General features: G+C 37.9%; 1 protein-coding gene across 1 annotated transcript in view; it reads right to left on the bottom strand.

The window, feature by feature from the left end:
- The window catches only part of slc39a14 (solute carrier family 39 member 14), a 37,480-nt gene that overhangs the window by 13,313 nt on the left and 1,435 nt on the right, over positions 1-22,732 (bottom strand). The window contains exons 2-3 of the mRNA XM_074671032.1: positions 8,812-9,158; positions 2,453-2,621 (exon numbers count right to left, since the gene is read on the bottom strand). Coding sequence (XP_074527133.1) covers positions 2,453-2,621; positions 8,812-9,158 — 516 coding nt within the window. The remainder of the gene's footprint in view (positions 1-2,452; positions 2,622-8,811; positions 9,159-22,732) is intronic.

Here is a 22,732-nt window from a genome sequence, read left to right on the forward strand (position 1 = left end):
ACAGTATGAGCTATTGTTTTAAGTGTCTTTTAAAAGCCAACAAATTAAAGTCTAATCAAGCAATTCCCCAACCCTTTGGTTAGCTAGGTTACAGAAAACTCTGAGAAACAACAGCCTAACGTTTACTTTACATCTGTAGAAACTTAGGTAACACTTTATTTTGAGAGTCCGCCTGTTGACACTCAACAAGCTATCAGCAGGTGAGTAGTTGCATATCAACTGTGTGTCAGTTGATAATATAACAAGTCAAAACAACAAACAAGAAAAACACAATCAATTAACTGTTAGAAGACTATAAGGTGCATTATCAGTAGATATGTAGTTTCATATCAACAGTTAATCAGTTTATATTGAACAAGACTCATTAATCTGTCCGTTGAAATTCTCACCACAGATAAGACGAAGTCAAGCTGCCTCTGGTTTCCCACATGAGATCTTTTTCATATAGTACCGTTGTTTTGGGAAAAAAATAAGTATAAGTATACCAAAATGTTGCCATAACTTTGTGTGACTACTGAGTATGTTCTGAAATTGAAATAAATTATTCGGACTAGTAGAGTGTCAACTTAATAATGGTTGGTAACACTTAACTTTAGAGGGCCGCAAATGTCATCACACTAAGGTAATAATTACACAAAGTTTTTTCTTATTCTTTGAAATTAGCACAAAACTTCTTTAAAATATTGGCAAATATATTGTCGCAAGTCACAATTGGTAGGTTACTGTTTTTCCCAATTTCTTTGAAATTTGCTCCAAATTGCAAGGTAAGAAGGTGACGATAAGCAAATAAAATGTTTGAAATTAAACCACAACCCACCACAAAATGTTTTTAGAAGTATCCAAACGTTTCTGCTCTTTTCAGAGAAGCAGTTGATAAATAGCTGCTTAGTTCTTGAGCACAAAAGTTAGGTTCATTGTTTCCTTTGATAATTACCTTGGAAATGTAAAAGTGAATAATTCAATTTCCCAATAAGCAGCTGATAGTTAGCCGTTTGTTGTTTAAATTCACCAAATTCTTTGGTACCGAGTTTGTTGGTATGTATAATTGAGATCACATACGAAACGATAAACTTTTATGATTAGGCCTATAATGTTTTACATGGTACAACTGAAAGCTTCAGATGTGATAATTACCAAGAGTGGGGTTGTAAATTGGCCTTACCTGATTGTGATAACACTGCGAGTACAGGCGCACTGCAAAACGGAATCTGGCCAGAAGTTAAGTGCTAATTTTCACCAAATTCTCATAAAATTTTGGGGGTAATTTTAAAGAAATTAGCAAAAAAATTGTCTTTTTTTTACTTTAGTGTGATGAAATTTGCGGACTTCTAAAGTAAAGTGTTACCAAATGTTTAAAATGTTGTAAAACCTACCAGTAGTTAGTTGAATGTATGTTACTTGTCTGTTGAAAAATTCACGTTGAATATCTACTGATAGCTTGTTGAGTGTTAGACGGACTATCAAGCAGTCTGCATGGAGAGACAGCTGCAGAGGAAAGAAGAGCAGTAAGAAGCTGCTTTTCTGTTTGACTGATGGTACCTGGATGACACCTCTGCTCCAATCCAAGCATCCTGATAGAGGCAGGATTTTTAAATCTGAAGGATGTGTTGGTCTTTAAGCCAAACTGAGAAATGCAATCTGAGACTTGGCTATCTGTGTGTGCTCATTCTGGCTTTCATCTCCTCTGGGAAAATCGTGATATCACCATCTCCAGGCAACAAATAACACACATACGGAGCTCGGCTCTGGCGGAAGAATTTTTCAAGGTCTCATCCTTTTGGGTCTCTACTAGCTTTTTGAAACTGCAAATGTGTTGGTGAAATATTTGACAGCACTGTGAAAAACTATAAACAAGGTAGCCTGTGACTGAGATGGTGTTTGTCCTTACTCTGGAAGAAGAAACAGTTAATAACACATCTGACACAGCAAAGTTTCAAACATTTCATCACAAATTTAAAATAGGATGTAAAAAACACAAGCATTATTCATCTGCTGAATTCACGAAAACATCCACATTCTTATCTATAAATACAAAGTTGAATCATATTTTCTTTTCAACAAATGTCACAAGAATACAAAAACATGCTGCAACACTCACCAAAGAAACAGTTAGCCACAACAAAAGTTATAAAGATTATCAATTCCTCTTTCGGTTTGAGGCTTTCAGCAGCTGCAGATTCGGAGGAGTAGCGAATATTTCTTGCAGCCAAACAGTGTGCAGGATTGAGACAAAATATTCACTTGCCAAGTTCCTTGAAATGAAAATTACACAGCAGCTAATACTTTGGCTCACTGTGTGGCTGCTATACAGTAACAAACAATTCATTCTTTGTTTTGGGCTCTTCAACAGATGTGCCAACATAATAAAATGTTATAACACTGAGTGTAACTTAACACAACAGACAAGCGGCCATAAACTTTTATGAATGACCAGTAACAGTTCAGTGCTCACCTTCAGCGTCTGAGGGCCTGGGGGAGGCCAGCTCCTCCTCTTTATGTGCCCTGCAGGTTCCAGCGTCCAGCTGCTGCAGCATGGTGGGACACAGCTCCTGGAGCTCTTTGCCATCCAGCCGTGACTGCTCGCTGATGCTGTAAATGGCAAGTGTGTCTGCAGGCAAACACTGGAGGAATAAAAAAAATGTAAACCCATTGGTTAGCAAAACAAAGTCAGAGAGAGAGAATGAGATGTGTGAAATGTTCAGTAAAAACAACTAGGGATGTCCCGATATTACATTTTAACTTCCGATACGATACCGATACGATACCGATACGATACCGATACGATACCGATACGATACCGATACGATACCGATACTGCAGCATTGAGTATTGGCCGATACCAATATTAATCCGATACGATATCAGCATCAAACATGCATACTTTTATGACTTATTTTGTAGTGTGTCCGTCATGTTAGAAAAGGCATGATTAAGTGATATTATTCAAACAAGGAACAGTAGTCAGCAACAGTAGGTATGAGGAAAAACTGACCTTTTTATCATTAACCAATGGGTGACAGAGTTTTAACTTTGAACATAAAAGATACTAGTAATTGAATAAAATAAAGAATAAATAAGAAGACCCAGAAAACAACCTAAACAAATCAAATAAAAACAGCAGAAGCGGAGTCTGGAATGGAGTGCTTAGATCAGAGATTTTAGATGCATTCCGATACGATACCGATATTTGTTTTTTTGCAGATATCGGACCGATATCCAATATTAATATCGGACTGGGACACCTATAAAAACAACAATGATTCCCTTTCTCTACTGGGTGAATTCCAGCTCCTTTCCTCTGGATGGAGGTTTTTAGTCCCAAGGTGCAAGACACAGCATTATAAAAACAGCTTTGTTCCTGTCGCCATCACCGAGCTCAATAGGAACAGTGACATAGCACTCACTTTATCTAATAATCTCACTTTTATCCTATTATTTGGTCTCTTTTATCATGACTTTTATTACTTTTATTTTTTTTAAGTTATCTTCTTGAGGTTCCTTTTTATTTTATTGTGTGTTCTTTTTATCTGATTTATTTATTTTACTGATCCATGCTGCTATATATATATATATATATATATAAATATATATATATATATATATATATATATATATATAAATATATATATATATATATATATATATATATATATATATATATATATATATATATATATATATATATATATATATATATATATAAATATATATATTTATATATATATATATATATATATATATATATATATATATATATATATATATATATATATATATACACACACATATATATATAAATATATATATATATATATATATATATATACACACACATATATATATATAAATATATATATAAACACACATATATATATATATAAATATATATATATGTATACACACACACACACACACACACACACACATATATATAAAATACATATATATGACGAAACACTGAGCACTTTATGTCTTGTCACTCTAACCAAGGTTAGATACATTAATTGTTTATGTCCTACAATGTGATCACTCTGTCTGCAAGACAAATCTACCCTTGGGTATAAAAAAAAGTAAAGTTGAAGTTGTTGAAGTTGAAAACAACTGTGAGTAAAAGAAAAAGAAAAAAAAAAAAAAAAAAAAAAAGCTCCAAGGTCTCAACTTTGTGGCACACCAAGAAAAATGTATTGGTTACAACTAACCTTTTTGTCCAGGCACTCTTATTTTTTTGGCAGCAGGGACATTTCTATACCTTTTGAATTATCCACTTTTTTTTTTTAATCAATATCAGAACGACACCTACCAAAAAACAAAACCAATAAACAATTTACATAATGTCATTATCTGAAACAAACTCCCAGAAAATGTCAGGCTGCTCCTCTAAAACAGGTTGAACACTCACCTTTCTACAGCTGCCTTTAATGAGACAAAAAACAATTTGTTAAACTGTTCTATTTCATTGCAAAACACTGTAACTTTTCTACTTGCATTTTAAAATCTGTTATGTTATATTTACAACCTCGGTGTGTTCCTTCTTATGCTTGGACTTAAACACTCATTTTTGTGGCCTCTATGGACAATATAGTAATTGGATTATCTAAGTTGCGTTTTTCCAAGAACACCTTTGACAAACTGTCTTTGTACAGTCCATTGTAGTGCTTATTGACAGTTTTTCTGTGAAGGAAGCTTTGCTAGCTATTGCTATTGTCTCCATCTGAAAACCATACTGCTGCAAGTATAGGATTAAAGCACTGTTAACAACAAAATATGGAAATAACATATCTTGGTTATTATGGTCCCATATGCTTGATTTCTCAAATTGGTGCTAATTTTGCACCAAACAGACCTGAATATCCTACTTTTTGTGAAAAGTGGCCTATGAAAAAGTCGATGAAATGTAGAACTGGAATGACAGAAGGAGCAGATATCTAAAAATGATCAACAAAAAGAAAGGAAACAAACAGTGATATCAGCTTCTAAACTTCCTCCATCTGAGATATCAAACTTCCAAAGTCACATTGAAAAGTTGAGAGAAACTGTATCTACAGTAAATATTACAGTTCTACTTTGGGACACAGGAGTCAGATGGAATTTAATCTCTGAGGACACCAAGTGAAAGTCAAGCTTTTGGATGATTCAGCACAAAACAGTGTATAAACGGCTCTGCCAGACACAAACACAAATATTGCTGTAGGGTAACAAGATGTATCATTTAATTGCAGACTAATTTGATGATAGTTTTCATTTCTTAATGTGACTATTTTCTATTCACCTGTAAAGACTCCTTGGCCTGTAAATATCACAAAATTGTGAAAATGTCAAATACTAATAGGTTACTCAGGTACTATGTATTCAGTCTCTGAATATGCCTCTCACTCTTCCTGTTGTGAAAGCTAAGTATTAGAAAGCCATGTGTAGTAAAACCTGTCCCTGAAGGCGTTTCACCACATGGGATAGACACATGGCTTTACACACGTGCTCGTGCTTCACTCGTTAGGGAGTGTAGTAACAGTTAAAGGCCAAAGGTTGGGGTTTGGTTTGACATAAAAGACTAACTCATCCTGTTTCTATTTCCATTCAGGTAAACACACCAAGCAGCATTACGACACCCAAGCTCTGACGTTCGCCTGTTGTTCCAGTCACAGCCAATTATCCAGGACACAAAGCATGGGAAATATTTGAAATATTTCAGCTACCTGCAGTCAGTGGCTTCTGCTTCTTCCACACAGAAATGATGATGGAAAGCTCAAGAGTGTTGTTGATATGAACCTCATCAGAATATGTGATTTAACAATACAGTTAAGGATATAATAACAGGATTCTGTTGTTGGTTGGGATAAAGTGACTGATATTGTGTCACTGTCTTTGGAGGATGGTTTTAAGTTAAGATCTTGTTTCAGGTTCTGCCTGATCTGTCCACCACACCTTCTCTATAGTACCGCTGCGTCACAATGACTGTCTCCCTCAGACAATATATCGTCTCAGAGTATGTTGCTATAACAAAATTTATGTCGACACTTCTAGTTTTCTGAAAACAACCTCATCTTAAAACCCGTGGAAGTCATTTTAGGCATCAAAAACCGTTGATTTTGTGTCATAAGATAGGGCTGTCACTTTTTCAAAAATTCAAGTTCAAATGAATTCAAAATGACCCCTAATTCTTTCGAATAAATTTGAATCCCCTCCCCCAACACACACACACACTTTATTAACTTAACAGCCCATCTGACAGGGAGGGAACTCCATCAGATTTGAAATAAAGACGTAGAAAGGTAAAACAAAACCAAGAGTCAAGCTGAACGGTCCGTCTTAATTTCTGAAATTATTTGACAGAAACACAAGTCTATCGACTTGATCTGGATTGAGCGGGGCTCTCTTTTTGTCTACAATATTACCTGTCGATGAGAATACACACTCAGTGCACACAGATGCTCCTGGCACACAAAAGTATTTGCTGGCCAGCTTGGAGAGTTGTGGGCATCTGTTGCACCCTATAGCATCGTTTCCACCAAGTAGTACAGTACGGATCACGACAGTTTGGTACGGGTTGGATCAGTTGGGCCTGGTGTTTTCACAGCCAACCATGCCCTACTTAGTAGGCAGCGTGTAAGCGAGCAGAGAGACTGCAGCCTACATTTATAGGACCTATGTATAAGATAGGGATGGACAAGTACTGGTATCGGGCTGTTACCAGCCTTATTTCAAGGTATCGGTACTCATGAAGACTGCCGATACCAGCAGCCGATACTCAGGGCAAAATAAATCCTACTTTGAGTAAGTTCCCCTCCAAGTAGTTGGTACTACATTAACATGGTTTGACATCAAAGCAAATAGACATCAGGCCCTTTAAAGACAACATAAATAAACCGGGGGTGAGTTAACAGTTATACTGTTTTATTCTAAAATACCACTAAAATTATGACAGTAAGTTTCATTTTGCTTTTTGTTTAGTTCATTAAAAACAAATTGTAAACTCAGAGAGTTATTTGTGTTTTATTTTGGACTTAGTGGCAAAGAGACTGTGCTGTCTTTGTTCAAAATGATCTGTCAGTGTAAATTGAAATTTTATGTATCAAAAGAAGCGGTATGGGTACTAAGGACGCGGTCACACTGGCAAACCGTGCACGCTTCAGCCCTAAAGCATGTTTGGAATGGCCAGTGTGACCGCAACTGTGCCGTGCTCAAGCATGATTCACTTCTCTGCTTTGGCACGCTTCGGAGAGGTGGGCTTCGGCACGGTTTACTTCATGCACGAGCACAAGCACGCGGACCATAACATATGATCGCCGCAAGTGCATCTCTTGAAAATCATTTTAAACAAAGCGGGGATGGTGGAAGGCTGTGTCGGGTGAAAACGACTTACTATAAGTCCAAAAGTCTCTAAAGTTGTAGCAGAGCTCTCTGTGTCTCATTATGCTGACTCTGATGAGATTGCGCTTCATGTAAACAGACGCTTCACAATGACGGAGTTGGGCCATGCGCGCGTGAGACACCCGCTAAAGTCTGGTTCATGTAGGGGTAGTGTGACCTCTAGTCGTACTCTCCAGCTGGGGAACAGCGCTGCGGGGGGGGCAATCGTGCTTAAGTGTGACCGCGCTCTAAGTGTTGGTAAGTACTCAAGAGGGAGGACTGGCACTGGTATCTGTCTGCAAAAAAGTGGTAGTGAACATCCCTGGTGTAAGAAATACTTTTCATGCCTTTTTTTTCTCAATAAAAAGTGAGTTTGGTCCTTTATATCACTGTGAATAATGTACCAACGGAAAACGCAGAGACTTTACAGTTTGGGAACATCCTCACAACTATAAAAACTACTGTAGACTGAGCCTAACTGTAAAGGTAGCTGGTAGAATATCAATACCAGATGGTATAAATGGGGGGCTGGACATCTGCATATGAACTGCGCTTGGCTGATTACAATAGAAGTCTTCATGCAAGACTGACTGACTGAAAACCTGCCTTCTCTGGTTGAGACGTGGGTTTTTATGGACAACAATTGTACAAAACATGTCAAGGTAAGAAGAAATCACACTGGTCTACTAACAAGAACGATTTAATCATTGCATAAAGAGTCAGACCAAATTAACCCTCTTGGACTAAGCTGTTTAACTGCTGTGTGACTCCTCTTAAAGTTTGATTGCAGACTTGATTTTTCAATTTCAGAAATTCAAACCCAATACCAGGAAGTCTTTCACAAAATTAATAGCAACATCTAATTTGAACTGAAAGTAATCCTTAATACTTTAAGATGCTTACTGTTATGTAAATGAGACCCGAAATTACATACATGGAAGGCTCTTATAGATTTGGGTTTACAGTGGCTCAAATGGGCTTTCCTTTCCTAGCCAGAATAATCCAAAATGTTACCAAACCAAAGCTGTGAGTAAGGTGAAACGAGTTCATTTTGACCAATATGACCTGGCACCAACTAGCCAACAGCAGAACATAATAAACACAATCAAAGAGAGTAAAACATGTGTAGGGATGGATGTAGATCTCTTTTTTGGGATTAGGCATTGTATCAAAGTGTTGTGATAGCAAAGCAAACCTTGCTGTTGATTCTGGCATTGTTATCACTGCAGGCATACTGTGTTCATTAAAGCTTGAAGGAGCCAGACATACCATTATCAGCGTTAGGTTCCAGTGTAAATAAAAATGACACAAAGGAGTGATAAAAGCATGATAACATCTCAAACTCTTCCATGGAGAAACCTGGATCCAAGGGACTGAATTTAAGTTTAGCAGTTGCTAAGTTTTTTTATTTTTCTCTGTCACCTGAGACACAACAAAGCAGAAAAGGCTCTGTTACGTTCTTACCTTGGAATGGTTGGTTTTAAGTGGTGTGGTTGTTGGTGTCACAGCCGTCTGATGGCCGTCTCCTTCCCCTTCACCCTGGTCCTGGCTGAGGCGGGCCAGTAAAGACCTCAGCTGGGGCACTGTAATAGTTGCGTTGTCTCCATAGCGGCTCAGCAGGTCCTGCAGCACCTGGGATGGTGACTGCGTCTCACTTAACCCCTGACCTTCCACGAGGTTTAGGGGGCAGAGAAGCACAGCAAGGACCAGAATAAAGATGCGCAGGGGCTGAAGAAGGCTGAGCGTCATAGTGGGACGGCCATGAGGGGACCGGATACGCATGGCGTCTTCACTTGCTGGACGATGATGATCTGTTGGGGGAGCGAGAGAAACAGGAAACTTAAAAACGAATAGATTTTTAACGAACATTTCTTTTGTATGCCTTTGAAGACAAGAGATTATCAACAGCTGGTTGGCAAGATCACAAACAGCATATTCTTCTCAGTGTCATTTTTTTTTTCAAAATTTACCCTGCTACAGCCTTCAACCCTAAAGTCAGCACAAGACAAAACAAAATATATCCAGTTGGTCATTTCTTTTAGGGATGGGAACCTTTCACATTTAGGATGATAGGATACCAATGCCTGGTACCTGGCAATCAGTAGTGGTACACAACGGCACCAATTTTCAGTGCTTTTGTTTGTTTATGTGATAATAATTAATAATTTGTTAAATAATCAAGTCTCAAATTATTTCAATTTGATTTATTTATTTCTCAATACATAAACTTGCAATGCTGTGTTCAAGTCCAGCATGGATAACTGCCTACTTTTCCATCCCCTCACAGTCACAAGGATGTGTTTAGGTACCTAAACATGGTACCGTTTGATTTTTCATGAATCTGTACTTGGTACTACAGTTCTACAGTTTCATTTAGCAGATGCTTCTGTCCAAAGTGATGTACTAGCAAGAGTTTGGACAGAAGGAAAACCTAGTTAGTGCGACAACAGTGGTACAAGTTATTTGGCTGCAGGTGATGCCATTAAGTGCAGGATTTTTTAAAATATAAATAATGTAGAATAATCAAGCCAACAAACCACAATTCAGTTTTGCAACAATATACTTCAACCTTCAACAACATTCAGCAATAGTGCTAAAAAAATCAATAAGAGCCGAGTCTTAGACCTACTGACTCATTTTACTCTTGAGGACAAAGAGGAGAAGTGTCTACTGACGGACTTTGGTCGGTACCCATCCCTATTTCTTCTATCAGATTCACAGCTTTTGATCACTAATTTTTGCAAAGGGAGTATAAGCATTGATAACTTGACCAAGTGTTGTATTCTGTTCTTCTAGAAAACATAAACAAGCTCTTTGACACATGTGGCAAGTAGCAGCAATGAAAGGGATTGAAAATGACTGATGAAGTGTTCAGCTTCTGTAGGTCGAACAGGGTAATCAGTTATTATCCAGGGCCATTTCATAATCATTTCAAATCTTCTCATTTTAGGTTTAATTTTGCCAAATGTACAAATATAAATCTGCTGCATGTGTGTGCGATTTTCTCAATCCAAACTCTGGAGACACCGAGAAAGGGTGAAAGGGTGCATTGTTATTTCTAGTGCAGAAATGAGATTTGTCTGGTTTACTTTCTCTAGATTTCATACTGTTATGTTTTACCGCAGTCATTGCCAATGGTCCTTTAAAAAACCAATATTTAACCCAAATGCCCAGTACTGATTTTTCACCGTTTAGTTAAAAAAAAATAAAAAACAGTGATACTAGCTCTCACCACAGTGTGTTTGTTTTTGTCACTTTAAAACTTTTACAACAGCAAAACACGCAAGAATTCCGAAAATGTATGATTTGCAGGAACCGATGTGGGTGGGTGTTTGTAAGAATGTCTGCCACAGTGTACGTGTGTGACGCTACACACACTGGCCAAACTGTAAAGTCCCCAAACTCACAGAGCTCTGATTCATTTCAGCAACCCCCCAGGTCCACCTGCAGAGCTTGGCTCAACACACAGAGCCATTCATTTTCTGCAAAGAAACGCTCACCTTTTCCCACAGAGCCTCTAACGATAGCTGGTGTGTAAAGCTTTGAGTCTGATTCTGTCTGCCCTGAGGCTGCGAGCGTGCTGGGGGAAGCCCACAGGTTTCCTGGGAGCAGGGGGAGGAGTTGTGGGAAATAGCAAGCGGGGAAGAAGAAGAAATTCCTGAAGAGAGCAGCGGGCTCCTCAAGAGTGCAGTGAACTGAGGAGGAGCAGCGCAGGGGGAGGAGGATAAGATGAAGGTTACAGCTCACTGGTGAGGAAAGAGAGGAAGAAAAGAAAGCTGAAATTGGAGCTTACACTTTATATATTTCTCTTCCAATAGACTACCTTAAATTACAGTCTCAGTCTCCAAACCCCAACACTGAGCCAAAGCCACATCATTCTTTTTCTGTAACTGCAATGAGCATTCCTGGTTAATTGTTTTTCAGATACCAAAAGAGAAACCTATTTAGTTAGCTGGCAGGAGAACCAGACAGACATGTAGCAGCTGTCAAACCGCACAGCTGCAGAGCAAAACACAGAGATGGCATGGAAGGAAAAAATCTCTACGACTAAAAATTCAGACCAATGCAGATTGTCTTGGATTCCACTTTATGTAAGGCAGAGGAAGCTCCACATGTTGTAAAATAAACACTATAAAGATGTGAACAAGGAAAAAGCCATGCATCTTACTAGATGTATCACTTCAGTAAATATTTTCCTGATGAGTTTGTAAACTTCGTAAATCATGTTCACAGTAAGAGTAAAATCGATGATGCACAGCTACAGAGACCGAAACTAACCAGTCTGGCCAATCCTGTGATTTGTGCAATGGTTCAATTAAATTTATGACTCACCGTCATCTTCTGAATACAATGTTATTGACAAATTCCTTTAACGTGCCTGTTTCACAGCTTCCGTCCAGGTGTGCCCATCATCCTGTTCTCTAAACAATGCTAACAGCAACCAGTTGGTGGCAAGTAGCCAAGATAGAGAGATTGGAAACACATATTCACTCTCTTCTGGGGAATAAATGAGCCAAGTGTGAATATTTTGGATTTTCAAGAACACATACTAAACATGCAGCCTGCAAACAATGCTGTTTTAGGACGAAACACTCTAAAAACATGACAAAAACCATGGATGGCGCTCTTAACACAATTTATCAAATTCTTATTTACCACAAAAGCTGAACCTAAAGCTTCAAGTGTAACATCTGGCTTTTATATTTTTCAAATGTGAAGACTTGTGGACTCAAAATGTTGAAAATGTATTCAACGTTTCCAAAACACCCCACTTTCAAGCAAAATTATCAAATCCCATCAAGTCAGTGCTTAACATGAAATATAAGTCATACATATGTTCCTTACTAAAAGGTAATCATGGGCTGTGAATGTTTATTAATAAAAAAACCAATTACATTTATGAAAATATGGCACACAAATTTCTGAAAAACATCCAGAGAGCTTTAGAGCATATGTTACGCTAGCCTAAATTAGCATGTTGGCAATACTCACATATGAACAACCAATAAGCTGAACATACTAGCTAAAAATGTGTTTGCTTGCCTCTCATTCCTCTACAGTTCATCCAAGTCACTCTGGTCCAGAAACTTCTCATAACCAACCGAGTTTCAGTCTGCTTTCTACGAGATGTAATTGGAAACAAAGAGTCGCCACCCAACCTGATCAAGCTCCTGCAGCTGAAAGGAACACTATTACCCAAAATGCCACAGGCCCCTTCCTTGAATTTACTGCTGATATATCAGGAGGAAGTCACAGCAGTCTGACTGATCAGTGGGGTTCATTGAGATCTGAAATGAGTTCTGTGGAAATTGGAAGTACCAGCAATATGCAAAGCAGGACGTTTGTTGGAAATATATGAAACTACTGTTCAGTCGACTATTCTTAGATCAAATACAGCTTTTAAAAAAGGTCAGTTTGTTTCATTTCTCCTACTTTCACTTTCTGTTCAGCCGCCAGCTTCATTTTTTTTATTTCTCTTGGTCTGAGCCCAAGAGGCAAAAAGAAGAAGACTCCTCTGCAATAAGTCACCTCCTGGAGGAATCACTCCCTCAAGAGGATCCTGCCCCTGTACTTTCTCTAATGAAGTCTACAGGAGATGAGAAGAAACTGGGTATAGAAGATGGCAGCGTCTTTTAAAAGTCTCTCCAGCTCCTGTTTTTACTTTTCTTACTCATGTTTTTCAAAGTTCTTGTAAAAGTTGAAGAAACTCATATGAACCTTGCCATCCTTTGAGGTTTCTGTTGTTGGTTTTATACCATTTCTCAAAAGTACAAGTTGAACATGCCAATTTAAAACTACTTATCAAAAAAAACAGGTGATGATATCAACTTCAGTTTTTCCCCTATTTTTTTTTTTTTTTGACATTAAGAACAGAAAATTACACCTTATCAGATTGCAAGAGAAACACCACAAAAACTGAAATCTTATCAAATGTTTTTGTCTTATATTCAGTAGAAAATGTCTTTTTAATAAACATGCACCGATCAATCTGTGCCAATTTCCTTAATTTTGGGGGATCGGCGATCGGTAATCAGAGATTGGTGATTGGCCCATCCCTACACATGGAACTGATCTCATATACCTCCGGGTAGGTCTGACAGCCAGCCTTTGTTGCTTTTTGCTCTGAGACCTAAAACTCAGGACACTTTATTGGTTGTTTAAGTTAAAACATTATTGTTTCATAGGTATTGTTTAATGATTTTCAATAAAATAAGATTGGAACATTGAAGGCAAATGCTGTCAGTAATGAAAAAAAAAAGTAAAAATCGGTATCGGCCTAAATCGGTATGGGCAGGTCAGGCTTTTTAAAGATCGGTGATCGACCAGAAAATTGTGATTGGTGCACCCCTACTTTTTAGACTTAATATGAGCCACATATTAATAAGAGCCTGTCCAGAAAATGTCTTATTTCAAGTTATCTAAAGACAAAAATGAGGTCTGAATTGCTTGTAACAATTTAAAAAATTGCCAATGGAACAAGAGAAAAGTTAATTGTTTTCAGACATTTTTCTAGCTGCAAGCAAATTTTCTTGCAAATTTCTGTTGTTCCATTGGCAGATGTTTTTTTTACTTGTAACAAGCAATTCAGAACTTATTTTTGTCTTTAAATGACTTGAAAGAAGACATTTTTCTGGGCTGACCAGTTGAATGTGGCTCATATCAGGTATAATGAAACAATTTATACTAAAATAAGCCAAAAACACCTGACAAGATTTCATTTTTTTGCAGTGAATACAAGAAAGAGGTTAAATCTTTTCTACATGATAGACTGCAAGTAGGGATGCAAGATATATCAGTTTCAATATCGGTATCGGCCGTTGTTGGTAATTTTTTTTAACATATCAGCATCGGCCAATGTGTAAGAGTGGGCCAATATTTACTCATCAGCTGCCAGCCATTTTCAGAGCATAAATATTGATATCTGTAAATAGTTTATTCTCACAAAAGTGTAAAAATAAAAAGGTCAACACAGGAATAAGCTGTTGGGCATTTGCAGGGGAGATTCGGCATGTTTTTCATGGATCCAACCCACAAACTCAGCTCTGCTGCCCACCCCACAAATGCGTGTTCCTCACAAATGTGGCACCCTTTAAAAGAGAAGTAAACAGACTCTTCATTGGTATGGGATTTATTGCCAAGAAGTGCTGTTAGAAAAAAAAAAAAAAGACAAATATTATCTACCAAACACAAATTCCCTTACATCATGGGCTAAGAGCAGCTGTACTTTGTCACTGTTGCTTTTATTATTTGAAAGCTGAGCTTATTGAAGAAAATCCTGAAATAAGGAAACAATTTGAACTGAGAATCAAATCATCACCTGAAGAATCAAACCCTGAAGTACTAAAAATGTGACATTCCTCAATTATTTCACATAATGTGAAAAAAAAAAATGATGGCCTAATTGCTCATTAACAGTGAACACAGCTCATGTTTTATACACAGACACATTATGTCAAGGTCTTCTGTCAGTCACTGCAAGATATCGTTTCTGAAAGTAAGTTTATCAATATTAAAAGTTTTCTAAATGTAAAAATGCTTCTTTCAAGGAAAAAATCGGAAGTAACTCTTATAAAGCCCAATATAATGTGTTTGGTAAGAAAAAAAAACTGTCTAATCCCCGTATCAGGATTGTTTCTAATAATTCTTGTGTCTGCTGTACTTGACCAGACAGACATGTCCCATGATAACTATTGACAGTACGTGTCTTATTAACCACATTACACCTTGCTTACTGTGCTGTGACAGCAGTCCAGGTCTTGTTACAGCTGCTCTTATGCTGCTAAAATAATCCCTCTTCCATTCTGAAGACAAACGGCTCAGCAAAGCAAACTGTAGTCTTCTTCAATGGCAGAGTTTTGCCTTGGTCTTACTATGGCTGCTGTCCAACCAAAACTATGCAAAAGCTGTTTTTGAATGTCAGCATGTCAGGTCAGGGCGATGTCGCCATGCACTCTCAAAATCACCATGCCTGTGCAGCGAGAGTCCAAGGCCTATTTAGAGCTGAGGAGATAAAGGCTGGTGTAAAGAGACAGACAGTCTGCAGCTGGGACAGAGGAGTGAAGGCCTCTGCTGTGATGTGGGATATGAGTTTTTAAAGGAGAGATAATCAGGAATGTTACTTCTCACTCTGCAGCAAAAATATGTGCAAGTCATTTCGCTCTGCTTAACCTTTCAAATTATTCTAATTCTGAGAAAGTCACTGTTTTCCCTGAACCGAATTTTACCTCCTTCTCAAGTGACCCTTATGTCAGATTAGCAACTCCAAGAAACTGGCTTAAACATGTGACCAGAGCCCCTTTCATGCAAGAGCCTCTCACATTTTCAATCAAGTTTCAGATATTTCAGGGGCCCATCATTTACATATGCAACTCTTTTTGCTGATCATGCTCCAAAAATACTTAGTCAAGTTTTTTTGTTGTCGTTTGTTTTGGTTTTAAGTGCGGAGTCCTTCATAACTGTGACTGTTTCTATGACAATCTTGCTACGTCAGGTTACCACAGGACAAACCAAACAGCAGAAACTATAACAGGGACAACTGGGGCGAGCGGTTAAGAGGATTAAACAGTGAAATTGGTTTAACATCAACCACAGCATCACACCAGCTACTTGCTTGTATTAAATGTTAATTAAAAAGAAGCTTTGATATCAAATCAGCTCTTAAGAACAGAAAATGTTGCTCACTGTCTGAGTTCCTCAAAACAGCTCCTTTAAAAAAAGAAGGAGTGGTAGACACAATATTTTTATCTTTGTCCCCAGGCAATCTGAGAGACAACAGATGATAACCTGGCCTCATCAGGTGTCAACCGGTGTTATCAGCACTACCGTAAAAACCTCACACCACACACCACACACACACACACACTCACACAGCTCCTGCAGCCAAGTATAAACACAGCTCAGTGAGAAATTTCCCCAGCCATCATCAATTCCAGCAGCTGACTCAGGCAGAAGAAATCAGAGCTCTGATTGGTCAAACAGCAGAACAGGTTGATGCTGCCAGTTCAAACACACCTTGAGAAACACGTAGAAAGGATGCAAACTCAGGGACTTACACTGGGGTTTACAGACCTGTAATGCCTACAATTCGTTATGTCCCCAAACAACTACTTCAAACACACACATACACACCTTATAAATATAATTAAAGGGGACTTATCATGCTGATCCCTGATTTAAAACTTACACATAATATAATAAATTTGAAAACAAGACCTTACACCCCCTAAATTTTCAAAAAAATGAGACATTGTATTTTTTCTGATATCCTAGAACGAGATTTGATGCCTCTGAAAATGGGTCATTGCCATTTGGCCGCGAGATTTCGACCGTCGTGACGACACGAGGTACCTTTCTTTTCACTGGAGTAATCTGATAAAGCAGCTCCTCCTCTGTGAAGTCAGTTAGTCACACAACCACCACCGAGGGATACACCCACCAAGAGCCGAGTGACTGAGTGCTGGATGCAGGGACTCTGCTCTGCTGAGCAGCTTGGCTTTACATGGTGAATTAGCAGTTAAAACACTGTAGTTTTAGCAGACGTCGTAATACTTGTGAGACTGTGATATTTGCATACTTGTTCTGACATGCACTGTGAACCTTGACCACAATAATGCTGCGGTAATAACATAGTGACGAACTGAGGGTAGAGGCGATCTTTAGACTACACTTTCAGCATGATGGATAAAACAGACAGAGAAAAGTGAAGGAGCAGGATGGAGCCCTGTTATAGAAATAGTTTATTGGTGAAGTCTGCCTATATTTCCACGTATAAACTATACATGTTACAGTTCCGGTTTGACTCACCACACTGAAGCGTCCTGAGATGATCTGTGTTGAGGTGGATTTTCTTCCTCCTGAGCTGCAGAACTGTCTGGGTCTGACTCAGGGTCCAATACAAAAGGACGTATCCTACTCTCTGCCAATTTATTAGCGCTATCAATGCCTTACAGTGAAGTTTTGGCAAACAGCAAACTCGCTCGGTCTGCTCCATTCAACGTGGCGATCTTGTAAATACTGCCATGCTGCAAAAACCGCCCCCTGGCTCTACCCCCTCCGCCCCTCTGATAGAACTGACCAATCAGAGCACAAAGGGCTGTGACGTTGCGAGGTTACTGGAGGTCATTCTCCAAACGGAGCGTTTCAACGAGATCTTCAGAATGGCCTAAACTGAGGATATTGAGAACGCTATTGTGGGGCAATGAAGGAACTAAATGACTTGTACTGAGGTCAGAAATGCTTTACAGGCATCCTAGTCTGGCATAGTGAAAAGGAGACACAAGCATGATATGTCCTCTTTAAGATACTAGTTAGGTTAGCAGTCTCTCACTATGGACTGTTTGCTTGAAAGATTAGTAAAATCACAAGTATGCCGCGGGGTACTTCTTCTTTTCATTTCTTGCTTACACAACACTTCTCAGTAATTCAAATCTACATCCTGTTTCCAACTATTAAATGTATTCGAAGAACCTTTCCTCGAATCCCAGTCTGTTGAAATCAGGGAGGTTTCTGTGTGAATAGCTGGAGGGTGGAGCTGCACAATTGTTCAAATAAAGAAAGCAGACATTCTAAATTTAACGTCCAAATTTCATCACAGGCTTTCTAAAATAAATAAATGATTGACAGAACAGGACTTCAACGAGAGGCCACAGTGAAAACTTGGCTTACAACATCTGCTTTCAAAATGTCCCAACAGCAAGATAATTTTAACAGACAAAAACGTGCAATGATAAAAATGTATTTGATTATGTTTAGGTACTGCTGTTTTATGGTACATTTTTAACGCATATTTGTTGATAAAGCAACAACTGTTCAGATTCAATGATTTTCCAATGCAAGTGTTAGTTCATGCAGTGATTTCCACTACAGAGTCATGTCTGTTATTAACACAGTGCTACCTCAGCACTCTAAGATCTCAACCATAGGGACAAATTTTCAGTCTTATCCTTTTTTTGCTCTAGATTCCCTTATCTTTAAATGATTATTGTATGATTTAGGTGATGAAATCATCAAATTTTTGCAATTTTATGGTGAGAAACATTATTCTGAAATTGCTGATGCAATTGTTCACAAGGCTTTTTTAAGGAGTTGTGAATCTCTTTTTTTTTACTGAGTCATGTCACTAAACTGATGCAAAAAACCTAATAAGCTGCAACTGAGTAATTTGTTGCATTGGTCCCAGCTTTGTAATCATCTTTCTGGCATCAGATCTGAATAAAGCATGTATTTCTCAAAAGCTAGATACATTTGTGAGTTTGAACAGCCAACATGCTTTTATTGTTGCAGTATTTTCAGTAGATTTGGGGTTTGAATTATCCACAATTGGTCAAAATGTGTTTATATGAACATTTTAGAGTTACAAAAGAAGCGAAGCTCTAATCCAAATAGATAGAAACATTGTCCTTCAGGATAAAACAAGCAATCAAACCGAACAAAGCATCACAGCTATTCAAAATACAGAGCGCAAAGCAAACCATTGGAAAAACAAGACGAAGGGAGCAGCTTGTTGTTTCCTGCATCGACTACTCAGAGCTTATTGAAAAAGTGACAATTTTCCATCCAGATAAAGAAGAATGAGAGTTAAAAGTTAAGATCTGTATTGTGTAATTATTTATCCTATGGAGCCACCGGTCTGATGACTTGCTCATAACCTCAGCAGAAGGTTGTAGTGAGCAACGCTACTGTCAGTACAAACACTATTAACAAATCAGCCTGCGATTAAAGAAGACAAGTGCTCAAAGATGGTCTGCCATATGTTGTTGTTTCCTGGCTCAAAGTCAGACAGCAGCAAACACAACCCTGCCAAATGCTGCTCTCAGCTTTTCATTCATCCAGAAAGAAGTTTCAAGCAAAGAGCTCACAGTACCTTTCATGAATGGAGACCTGCAAACAGAAGCTTCCTGTAGTTCCTTCAAAACTGCCTCTGGTTTGTCCTCAAGTCTGCACAGTCATCTGCTGCATGCCAGCTCACTTTATATACTGCTAGAGTTGAGAGCACGTTAAGCTGTGCATCGACTCAAAAACCTGTACCCAAGGACCATAATTACTGTTTCTCTGGGTCCTTCAGCTGATATCATCAACCAACACCGTCATTAGATGAGAGAGTGATGGCTGTGGGTAAGATGGAGCTTCACAGAGCACATTGTCTGAGTGCTCCACTCATCCTGAGTGTGCTACAAAGGATCATTCACCGTAAATTAAAGGGTTTGGACGTGACCTGACTTGGTCTGGCTCCACCCCTCCATGCTAACCCAGAGGCTGGCTCAGGGGTCAGGGATCACAAGCCACAAAGCACATGTGCTTTAGTTCTGCACCAAGGCACAAATTTGGAGACATGATTGTTCATTGTTTTCCATTTTAGGAGACACTAAAAAAATCTAACTCTTTCTAATTGTTTTTAGACACACATTTTGAAAGCACACAGTTTTATCACTCATTATTAAATCAAGTCCAACAGCAAACAAGTTAACAGATAATAATCAGACAAACAAAGCCCATTAAAAGAAGTTTTTTGTTGCTTGAAGCAGCTCTGTGAGATTCAATAAAATCAAAATTCCATAAGTTCTACATAAAAAAAGCTTTACTTTCACCTCAAAAACTCACTGATTTGTCCTTACCAGCCACAACATTTCGAGCTCCCTCAGCTCTGTATGTGGTAAGCTCTAAAGCAGTCTTGTGAAAGAATAATCTAAAACTTCTGTACATTTATCAAATATAGGAGAGTCATGTGGGGCCAAGATTAACACATTAATCCTGAAGAATAAAGCATTCTAAAGCATTCAACAGAAAGGTCTGAACATAGAGTACATTTCCAGACTGAAATAAATACATTTGTTGGTTTGGGGTTCAAAACATTAGGGTAAAACAAATTCATAAATCTTTTTGAAATACTTCTGAGAACTCCAGTTACATTAGATCAAATAACTGGACATAACAGCTTGTTTCATCTTCAGGATTGGAGAGAGAAAAGTTTAAAAAACTATGTACATTTTGCTAAATTTGATAGAACACATGCTAAACAGAGAACTTTAATCTCTAGCTTAGCTCCTAGCATTGCTGAAACTCTACATTTCATAAACGCTGGGATTATTTCATTAACATGCCAGGAGTAATTATGATTTAGTGAACACTCTAAAACACAAATTAGGTTTACTTTTGGCTCTATGAGTAACAGTGTAAATCTCAAAAATCTACTTTTGTTTTCCTTTTATTTCAATAAATCACTCCTCAAGATTTACACACACTTCAGCCGATTAGTTTCTATAACTTCTCTGTCGCTTCCAAACAAGTTAGCTGAAAGAAATCTTTACTAAATCTGTACGTAGATTAACAATAGAAGTAACATGTGACTTCAAGTTTAACCTATTAATCCTAAAGAATTAAGCTCTCTTTGCACTGCACAAGTTAGAGTGAAGTCAGTGGGTTTTCTGTATGAACATTACATTTTCATTGCTTTTACTTTGCACTTTAAAAACTACTACAGTTTTTAATTTTCACCCTGTAAACTCTAATGCCTATACTTTTACTGTTACAACAGGAGGTGTACTGAAACGCTGCGTCAGAAAGCACCTCCAAAGTTCTGTTTTCATTCTCTCTGCAGAATAAAGTTATTGGCCGCCCTCCATAATGGCTGGCTGGTGCAACACCTTAAATGACCCTCGTCACATTGTTTCCAGAAGCTTTATTGTCATACAGGCACATGTTTAAACATGGGTTGCACAATCAACATTTTCAAACCCAAATGTCATTTTAAAATTATCATTTTATAGTCAAAATATTGTTTGGGACAAACTGTGGGAGACGAAATGCAAATCCTGTTAAAGTATCAGACATGGGATAAACATGTGATGTCATGATTAGTCCCGATAAAAGTTTTTTAATTTGGAGGGACTTTGAAATTATGATTAAGCTCAACTGTTGCAATACCAGGATCAAATTTTGAAAGAGGAATAGAAGAACGGCTCCGGCTTGTTATACAGCGCCTTACATAAGTATTCAACTCACTGAACTTTTTCACAATTTACAATTACACAAGCTGAGTTAGAAACAGATTTACTTGGGCTTTTCGCAGTTTGATTAGAGAATTTAAAAACAGGCAGAAATTTGTTGAACAAAATAAGTTACCTTCACCCGTACTTAGAGGTTTCACAGTTTAGTTTTTACATATTTTATGAAAATAGTCTAAAAAATCAACACATACTTCATTGTTACTCCAAAAATGATAAAATACTGGGGCAGTGGTTCAGCTCAGTGGGTAGAGGGGGCATCCCACGTACAGAGACTACAGTCTAGAGATGGGGGGGATATATAGAATACACTCAATATATGGCGAGTTGTTGTATGTGAGATATATGTAATGACTATATTGTTATCATCGAGTACAAGACCTCAGTATGTAATTCTCTGTTAAGTTTCACTTCCTTCACTTTCTGCTGATGCTCCTGTCATAGCAAGCAGCACATCCCCCCCACACCCAGAAAACTCTCCTGTGCATGTGTGTTTTTGTACTAGCAGAGGGGGAAAAAAGTAACTTGCATATCCAGTAGTCTGCAGGTTGGGGTTTGCAAATGCAAATTTTAAAAATCCAAATGAAGGATCTGCTTGAATCATTATACTAGTGTCAATTAACGCATTAAAGGGTTGAATTTATTTGTTTTATTTTATTTTTTTAAAGGACAAATCAGAATATCCAGTTGTACATCATGTATTGTGATATATTTTCAAAATACTGAAATATTGGTTCCAGGCTATATCATGCAGCCCTACAGTCCTTGTCACACCAATGACTGAGACAAGAAACAGCATTTGAATGGTGCATGTCATTCCCTCAATGTCTCCTCTTCTATCACATTCTGATCTTTACAATCAAATTTTAAAAAAAGAGAAACATTGGCCACGGCTCTGTTACATCTTTAAATATCGTGCTATCATATGAAAATAGCTCAAGGAGAGTGAGTGTTTAATGCAAGGCAGAGGGAGTCATTGTCAAGGTCTTTACGTATGTTTCTAAACTTTTAGCAACCCCATTATGTGTTTCTATCACAGCTCAAAATTCCAAGTATGAACCACAACTTCTAAAACTATTTGATATTTTTCTCTGAAATCAGCAACCATGTGTTATAAATACTCCAGCATACAATTAAAAAGCTACAATCATTGGACTGGATTTGCAGATCATATAAAAATAATAATAATCACACTTCTCCGAGAAAATCTGGCTGTTTTCTAGCAAAGATTGGTTTGATGATGAAATAACTCAATCATTTTACAATGAATCATAAGAGTAATGTATGTCAAGATTAGTGTGTTAATCCCAAGGAATTAAGCAGCCTTTACAGTACGTAAGTAAAGAACAGGGATGTTAATTACTTCTGCCATTTGTTTCCGC

Source organism: Halichoeres trimaculatus, unplaced genomic scaffold, assembly GCF_033239565.1.
Source record: "Halichoeres trimaculatus isolate MK-OKI-2021-1 unplaced genomic scaffold, fHalTri1.1 fHalTri1_scaffold_5, whole genome shotgun sequence".
Lineage (NCBI taxonomy): Eukaryota > Metazoa > Chordata > Actinopteri > Labriformes > Labridae > Halichoeres > Halichoeres trimaculatus.